At 33.5% G+C, this 9,820-nt stretch overlaps 1 protein-coding gene across 1 annotated transcript; it reads right to left on the bottom strand.

Moving 5' to 3' along the window:
* Positions 1 to 344: 344 nt before the first annotated feature.
* On the bottom strand, positions 345 to 680 carry LOC142317976 (uncharacterized). The gene has a single exon (XM_075354509.1). The coding sequence runs from the start codon at positions 678 to 680 to the stop codon at positions 345 to 347; it is 336 nt and encodes a 111-aa protein (XP_075210624.1).
* Between the last annotated feature and the right edge of the window lie 9,140 nt (positions 681 to 9,820).

Genomic DNA, 9,820 nt, shown 5'->3' with positions numbered 1-9,820 from the left:
ATAGGACTGTGTGATGACGCTTTGGAATTTGATCGCCAGTTGGAAGAGTAACTGGCTCTTTTGGAGATTCCTGTAACATATTCAAAAATGAAGGCCCCTTCCAATTCAAGTCTGCCTTTGTAATCTTATCTGGCATTAAACCTATCGACAGGTAGTCAGCAGGTATGTTTTGACTCTTCAAATACTTCCACGAACTGATGTCGGTGTTGGTTTGTATAGTAGATACCAATGTTGTCCAGTAAGAAGATAGAGCTCTAATTCTTGATAATGTTATAGTCAAATCAGTGTAATATGAAGTTGAATTTATTTTTGAATGTCATGCATTAACGGTTGATTTGCACAGTTCAGATAACAACAAAGCGCCACACAACTCTTAGTCTGGGTAATGAAAATTTCTTTAAAGGTGCGACAAGAGATTTTGACGTGACTAAATTAATAGTGATGTTTTTTTCAAGGTCAATACACTTGAGATATATACAGGCACCACAAGCAGATTCTGAAGCAACAGCGAATCTATGTATCTTTAACTTCAGAACACCTTTCTTTTTCGGGACTATTGCTCTTTTGACTTGAATGTTTGATAGCATATGCAATGACTCTTTAAACTGAGTCCACTCTTTAAGTAATTCAGCAGGTACTCTTTCATCCCATCCTAGTGAGTAGGACCACAATTTTTGCATGATCGCGGTTAAAATTACTGGAGGGGATCGAAAATCCTTCCGACTGCCAAAAAATTGTATGTTTAGTTGTTTTTACAGCTGTGTTTCATAACGAAAAGAAAATTGAAATACATCTTGTCTTTGATTCCACGTAAGACCCAGTGTCTTGATCAATCTCAACGCAACCCTTAGCCATATCTTCCAATGGAACATCAGATGGAATGTCTGGATTGTTAGCGCTCAACTTTTAAGACGAAAACTGTCTCAATGAAGCAGATCAATTAAATTACGCCATAGTTGTTTTTATTTTTTTGTTGTCTTGGCTCCAGTCATAATATTGTCCACATAAAAATCCTCTACGACTACCTTGGATGCGACTGGAAAGGAGGATTCTTCATTCAATACTAAGTGCTTCAGACTCTCGTTGCTAAGTAAGGATCACTAGTGGTGCAATATTTGATTGTTAGCAACTAAATGTTTTAATAAGATATTCTGGCTGGTTTCTGCAAAAATTAGTTGTAGAATTTGCTGAACTGATTTAAAGTTATTCTGACAATATATTCTTTCAATATCTGCTGTTAAAACATATGGATGTGTTCTGAATATTGATACAATACTGATAAGATTTGATTGTACTGATGGACCAACGATTGATATGTCATTCAATAAAACGCTGGAGCTTGTTTCTGAGGTAGCATCGAAAACTACCCGTAATTTCGTTGTTGTGGAATTTCCCCTTAACACTGCGTGATGCGGAATGTAATAAGTCGATGAATTAGCTTCAGCCGTTGTAATTTCCTTCATATGTTCTTCTTTTTTTTTTTTTTTTTTTTTTTTTTTTTGTCTTCAGTCATTTGACTGGTTTGATGCAGCTCTCCAAGATTCCCTATCTAGTGCTAGTCGTTTCATTTCAGTATACCCTCTACATCCTACATCCCCAACAATTTGTTTTACATACTCCAAACGTGGCCTGCCTACACAATTTTTCCCTTCTACCTGTCCTTCCAATATTAAAGCGACTATTCCAGGATGCCTTAGTATGTGGCCTATAAGTCTGTCTCTTCTTTTAACTATATTTTTCCAAATGCTTCTTTCTTCATCTATTTGCCGCAATACCTCTTCATTTGTCACTTTATCCACCCATCTGATTTTTAACATTCTCCTATAGCACCACATTTCAAAAGCTTCTAATCTTTTCTTCTCAGATACTCCGATTGTCCAAGTTTCACTTCCATATAAAGCGACACTCCAAACATACACTTTCAAAAATCTTTTCCTGACATTTAAATTAATTTTTGATGTAAACAAATTATATTTCTTACTGAAGGCTCGTTTAGATTGTGCTATTCGGCATTTTATATCGCTCCTGCTTCGTCCATCTTTAGTAATATTACTTCCCAAATAACAAAATTCTTCTACCTCCATAATCTTTTCTCCTCCTATTTTCACATTCAGCGGTCCATCTTTGTTATTTCTACTACATTTCATTACTTTTGTTTTGTTCTTGTTTATTTTCATGCAATAGTTCTTGCGTAGGACTTCATCTATGCCATTCATTGTTTCTTCTAAATCCTTTTTACTCTCGGCTAGAATTACTATATCATAAGCAAATAGTAGCATCTTTATCTTTTCACCTTGTACTGTTACTCCGAATCTAAATTGTTCTTTAACATCATTAACTGCTAGTTCCATGTAAAGATTAAAAAGTAACGGAGATAGGGAACATCCTTGTCGGACTCCCTTTCTTATTACGGCTTCTTTCTTATGTTCTTCAATTGTTACTGTTGCTGTTTGGTTCCTGTACATGTTAGCAATTGTTCTTCTATCTCTGTATTTGAACCCTAATTTTTTTTAAATGCTGAACATTTTATTCCAGTTTACGTTATCGAATGCCTTTTCTAGGTCTATAAACGCCAAGTATGTTGGTTTGTTTTTCTTTAATCTTCCTTGTACTATTAATCTGAGGCCTAAAATTGCTTCCCTTGTCCCTATACTTTTCCTGAAACCATATTGTTCTTCTCCTAACACTTCTTTCACTCTCCTCTCAATTCTTCTGTATAGAATTCTAGTTAAGATTTTTGATGCATGACTAGTTAAACTAATTGTTCTGTATTCTTCACATTTATCTGCCCCTGCTTTCTTTGGTATCATAACTATAACACTTTTTTTGAAGTCTGATGGAAATTCCCCATTTTCATAAATATTACACACCAGTTTGTATAATCTATCAATCGCTTCCTTACCTGCACTGCGCAGTAATTCTACAGGTACTCCGTCTATTCCAGGAGCCTTTCTGCCATTTACATCTTTTAATGCTCTCTTAAATTCAGATCTCAGTATTGTTTCTCCCATTTCATCCTCCTCAACTTCCTCTTCTTCCTCTATAACACCATTTTCTAATTCATTTCCTCCGTATAACTCTTCAATATATTCCACCCATCTATCGACTTTACCTTTCGTATTATATATTGGTGTACCATCTTTGTTTAACACATTATTAGATTTTAATTTATGTACCCCAAAATTTTCCTTAACTTTCCTGTATGCTCCGTCTATTTTACCAATGTTCATTTCTCTTTCCACTTCTGAACACTTTTCTTTAATCCACTCTTCTTTCACCAGTTTGCACTTCCTGTTTATAGCATTTCTTAATTTCCGATAGTTCCTTTTACTTTCTTCATCACTAGCATTCTTATATTTTCTACGTTCATCCATCAGCTGCAATATATCGTCTGAAACCCAAGGTTTTCTACCGGTTCTCTTTAGTCCGCCTAAGTTTGCTTCTGCTGATTTAAGAATTTCCTTTTTAACATTCTCCCATTCTTCTTCTACATTTTCTATCTTATCTTTTTTACTCAGACCTCTTGCGATGTCCTCCTCAAAAACTTTCTTTACCTCCTCTTCCTCAAGCTTCTCTAAATTCCACCGATTCATCTGACACCTTTTCTTCAAGTTTTTAAACCCCAATCTACATTTCATTATCACCAAATTATGGTCGCTATCAATGACTGCTCCAGGGTAAGTTTTGCAGTCAACGAGTTGATTTCTAAATCTTTGCTTAACCATGATATAATCTATCTGATACCTTCCAATATCGCCTGGCTTTTTCCAAGTGTATATTCTTCTATTATGATTTTTAAATTGGGTGTTGGCAATTACTAAATTATACTTCGTGCAAAATTCCATAAGCCGGTCTCCTCTTTCATTCCTTTTGCCCAGCCCGTATTCACCCACTATATTTCCTTCCTTGCCTTTTCCAATGCTTGCATTCCAATCTCCAACTATTATTAAATTTTCATCTCCTTTTACGTGTTTAATTGCTTCATCAATCTCTTCGTATACACACTCTACCTCATCATCATCATGGGCGCTTGTAGGCATATAGACGTTAACAATCGTTGTCGGTTTAGGTTTTGATTTTATCCTTATTACAATGATTCTATCGCTATGCGTTTTGAAATACTCCACTCTCCTCCCTATCTTCTTGTTCATCACGAAACCTACTCCTGCCTGCCCATTATTTGACGCTGAGTTAATTACTCTAAAATCACCTGACCAAAAGTCGCCTTCCTCTTCCCACCGAACCTCACTAATTCCTACTATATCCACATTTGTCCTACCCATTTCCCTTTTTAAATTCTCTAGCCTACCAACCTTTTTCAAGCTTCTAACATTCCACGCTCCGACTCGTAGAATGTTATTTTTTAATTTTCTGGTGACCCCTTCCTTAGTAGTCCCCACCCGGAGATCCGAACGGGGGACTATTTTACCTCCGGAATATTTTACCAAGGAAGGCGCCTCCATTATTGCTATGTGAAAATGCAGAGAGCCACATTTTCTTGGAAAAAAAGCAGCTGTAGTTTTCCATTGCTTTCAGCTGCGCAGTACTCAGAGGACTGAGTGATGTTGATACGGCCGTTTAAGTCGTCCTGACTCACGCCCCTAACAACTACTGAAAGAGCTGCTGCCCTCTTTCAGGAATCATTCCTTAGTCTGGCTCTCAACAGATACCTCTCCGATATGGTTGCACCTTCGGTCCAGCTACTCTGTATCCCTGAGCACTCAAGCCCCCTCACCAACGGCAAGGTCTCATGATTCATAGAGGAGGTCATATGTTCTAGCTCTTCATATTCTTTCATGAATTGGATGTTTTGTGAACGCATCTCTATGTTAACGGATAAGCGACTCTCTAATGATAAAAAGCTTCTTAATCATTTGATTCACAGAGTTCACAAATATCACCTTTCAAGGAAATTTTCACACAGTACCTTCCAAGATTATCCCTGAAGGTTGTGTTCATACAACCTTCATACAGGTCTTCGTACAGTTTATCGTTTCCGGTTTACTGCCTTTCGGGGCAGCCGTCTTCTATGTCCAAAAACTTCTATATGGTTTTGTTTATGTCGTACAGCGTAGATAGATGGCAAACTGTAGTTATGTGCGACATAGTATTGGTCATTACTTGGCCGGAAATGATCCAACCAAGCACTGTAGTTTGAAGGGTTGGAGATGAATCATAAAGTTTTAGTCTTCCGTCACGTAGCAAGTCGAAAAATAACTTTGCTCTAATAAGCAAGTCAATGTCACTCGGTTGATTGAAATGAGGATATGCTAATTAAACATTATGTGGAATGTTCATGTCCGATTTTTCAACTGGCACAGTGGGTAAATGTTTGGTAATAGATGTTAGGATTATACAATCAATAGTGAGGGAAAATGTATTAAATCTTGAGTTAATGACATATTGAACAGCCTTACAAGTTTTGATAGTGTATGTCCCAATTCCATTCACTTCTACAGACATTTTCAAATGGAAAGTCTAGTTTTCTGACCGCCCTTTCAGTCACAAAATCTGACTGTGATCCTGAATCTAATAGTGCACGACAAAGATGAGGAGCCCCACGATAATCAAGAACAGACAATAGGGCAGTAGACAACAGAAGAACGAACGACTTGGCACGATATACATGATGTGGATACGATTGACTTTGACTACTGGATTCAGGAAGCAAAGATTTATCTGTCCTTTCTGAATAATGCAATAACGTATTGTGACGTTTACCACAAAGTTTGCATGAGCCTGCAGCACAATTTTTTTTTGATTAACAGAAAACAGGCAATTACAGCAAAATCCTAACTTCCACACCTTCCTTTCTCTATCTTTAATGGATAATGATTTGAACTTATCATAGAAATATAATGGGTGGGAATCACATAATGAACATTTCTTTATAGAAGATAAGAAGTTAAACGTGGATATTATTTTCTGAATTTTGTTTGAGTTTCGATTTGAAATTTCCAGGTTGAGATTGTTTTAATAAGGGTGCTGGTTCAGATTCAACAGTTTCTATGAGTCGACATCCTTTCTATAGAAATTTTATTTAATCAGACAAAACGGGCACATTGTTAGAATTGACATCTTATTCTCATTGACTGTGAGTAGTTTTCTCCAACTTGCTGATAATCAAGTGAATTATTAGAGTGTCTCATTGTGGGTTGCCCTAATGTACGTAGGGCACGCATATGTATGTGTACATCATCAATTAATTTTCTCAAATTAGAACTACACTTTGTCTAATTTATTTAGATTGAAAATAGCTGAGACGTGTTTGTTGATTAAACACCTTTTCTTTTGAAACCTCTCCACTAAGAGATCGCAAGCAGTTTTATAATTTTCGGATAATCCTTCTAGAGATTGTAAGATACTGGAGGCACTGTCCTTTAAAGACAATTTGAGATAGTGAAATTTCTGACAGACAGATTTAGATTATCATGAATTAATGATTTAAAGCTGTCATGGAATGATGACCATTCGTCATAATCTCCCAAAAATGTGGACAGCTTGATAGCTGGTAAGGAAAACCGGGAAAATCCCAACTTGACACCTTACTTTCGTCGGTTGTTTCATGGTTTACACCGATATTGTCAGACTTAATTGTCAGGTTAATCGATACAATGTATCTTCAAATTGAGCCCAATCATCATCATGGCTTTCAGAATCGTCTAAAATATCGATTTCGGTTTGAATTTTTTCGAAATCCGTCAACAATTATTAAAATTTAACTAACCTAAATTAAAGCTGAGCAACATATCTGATTTACCTAAGTAACAATTAAATCTCGTCATTTGTCCCTTAACTACACTTTTTAATTAATAGTCTTAACTATTCTGAATCCTCCATGTTTTAAGTAATAATAGTGAAGAGATGATAATTAACAAATAATTAAAAATAATTAAACTCTGACTGACTCTTTTAATTGTTCTGGTCACAGAGCGTTGGTTGATGATGTTAGCGTAGGCTGTACGCAATAGCCGACGTCACTGATGATGAAGTAAGTATCGCATGTGATTCGAATAATTAAATTAGAAACACATTAATTAACACAAAAACATAAAAATTGTGATTCACTATCCGGACCGGAAGACCAATTATGTTTGATGTTGCTTCACATGAAAATTTTGCACTGTTTTTTAACATAAATTTTTAGTGGACTGTAAATAAATGAGTTTTTATTATGCCCTAATTGCTGTGGCCCAGCTGGTCTCACACACGTTTTAACACATAAAATGTAAACAAACAGAATGTAAACAGTAAACAAATAAGAACACTTCATGATCTCATCCAATGTTAATTAACACTCTTTTTTTTAAATACTGAACTCGTAAACAACTAAATATATATCCTAAAAACAGTCAAACTAGGTTATAAAACGTGAAAATAATTTTCTTATTATTAATAATAATAATATTTATTATTAATTTAGTGCTTCTTTTAAGTGCTAAATTTTAGTTGTGTTTGGTAATTTACCCGCGACTGTGATAGCTGTTTGAATTTCATCAATATTCAAATCCAAATAATTATCGAATTGAGAAATTTGTTGTATTTTACAAGTTGAACTTTTTTAAGTTTATTTTTTACAAATGCGAAGCATAAGTTGCTTATCGATAAATGAAGCTGTAGTTATAAAATCACTACAATAAGTTCATTGCTGAGAAATGTTAATATTATTAATCTTAAAATATTTCAATAAAATACTTAATATTCTACAAACATGATGATACGATAGTGTCGAGGGTCCAGGAGGCAGAGCCCCCTGGCAAGCCCTATCCGGCTAGTTTTAGTATAGAAACCTTCAAGTTTTTGCGTCAGTGAGTGAAAAATGTTTACTCCTTGCCAGCGTAATCTATGGCCTTGTTTTGCAAAAAAAAAGCATAAGGAAATAATGAGGTATGTGTTACTAGAAAATCTAAGTTTAGGTAAAAAATAAAACCTTCTTATTGAAAAGGTAATAGATTAACATTTTATTTAATTTCGTATAAAGATATTAAGTATTTATCTGAGAGATTAATATATGCTTTGCAATGTCATAACTAAAACAGAAAATGAAGTTATATATTTACGGTACTACGGAAATTTATATTTACTATAACTGCTAATTTAATTTTACTGCTATCTACTGCAGTGAATTTATGTAGTTATTAAAAGTGTGATACTGATTTGTTTGAATTTTTTAAGACAGATTTATTTAATATTAATCTATATTAAAATCAATTGTTTCATTTTTTTCATAAAATTACGTTCTTTAAACTTATTGAATTTTGTTTTGATGCGAATCAATATTCTGGATTCTATTTGGATTCAAATAACAATATTTTCTAATCAATAAATAAATCAATTGATGCTTTTAAATTTTTTTTATTGCATTGGTGTATGGACAATATTATTTTTTGTATGAAATAAACATCTGCGTTTAGCTTACAGTATTTGATAAAATTCCATAATTTTTAGTATTTCTAAATTAAAACTTTTTCAAATATAATTGTAAAAAAAATCTGCTGGCAAATAATGTTTAAATTCAAAACAACTCAAATGTTTGTTTTGGAAAAATGGAGTTTACAAGCTTGAAAATGAAAATTAACATAAATTATGTAACTATTTTTTTTTGACTGGTCGTAATATTTGACATGATCTAATCAATAGATTGGCAAGATAAACTATCATTGTTCACAGTAGCAGGAAGTATGTAATCTTATCTTTAGTATTTACATGGAATTATTTTACTTACCTGATCAACACCAATAAATATTATATATATATATATATATATATCTCATTTTTACAAACCATTTCCAACTGGAATATTTCTAACTTAAATCGAAAATAGAAAAACAGTTTGTTCAAAGAATCGAGTCTTTTTTTTTTTGAGTGATGAATTAATTCATCACAAAAGCTTAGAAAGAAGATTACTCGTGGAAATGTGAAAAAGGAAATTAGCATATGAAAAATACCGTGCCTGATCGGTATTCGAACCTGGGACGTCCAGATAAAAAACCGAGACGCTACCACTCCAGTACGAAAGATCAGCATTCCGATCGGAATACAAATTAGAAATATAATTACTAACAAATTACTACAAAATATTTAAAACCGTTTGTGTATTACCCAAACGCGTTTGAGTTGAGCTTAAAATGTAAAAAAAAGCGCAAAATATAATTAAAAGGAAAAATCACAACACGCACAAACGCTCGTATCTCTTTCTCTGTTTTTAAAACCTTTTATCTTTTTTTTGTATCAAATTTTTCAACGTCTACATGCTTCATATTAAAACAATTTTAAGGCGAGGTCCATAATTACTTTCTGATTTGATAGCCTCCAACTTTACCTCTTTTATATTTTTAACTACTCTATAAATTACTTTTGAAAAACTGGAATTAACTACATTATCAAGTTGCTACCAAATGCGGGAAATGGGGAAGTTTAAGCCTGTTTTTTTTTTTTTTTACTAGGAAATTGCTTCTATTAAGGGATGGAATTTACTTTCAAGAACAGCGTGTAATAATATACTTTAAAATTTAAGGAAAATATAATAAATTATGGTATATAATTTGATACTTGTTTTGACTTTACTGAGTAAAGAAATTTCTTAAGTAATTCTTTGAAAAATATAAGAACAGAAAAGAAATTGAGCTGAATTAAGAGACATGAATAGATGTTAACTAGGCCAGACATATATATTGCCCAGACTATAAGAACTTTCTTATTAAGATACTAAAGACTTACATTGTTGCCAACATTTTATTACAAAAATCTTTAGCGATTCCATTACGGTTTTTTTTTATGTTATAAATTGTCATAGAATAATTTTATTTAAATTTTATGA

This window comes from Lycorma delicatula, chromosome 1 (assembly GCF_047948215.1).
Source record: "Lycorma delicatula isolate Av1 chromosome 1, ASM4794821v1, whole genome shotgun sequence".
In the NCBI taxonomy this organism is placed as follows: Eukaryota; Metazoa; Arthropoda; class Insecta; order Hemiptera; family Fulgoridae; genus Lycorma; species Lycorma delicatula.
The sequence above is the reverse complement of the archived record's forward strand: the minus strand, read 5'-3'. Positions and strand labels throughout refer to the sequence as shown.

Coding starts and splice junctions, on each gene's coding strand:
- LOC142317976 (XM_075354509.1), bottom strand. CDS start 680: ATGCAAAAATTGTGGTCCTACTCACTAGGATGGGATGAAAGAGTACCT.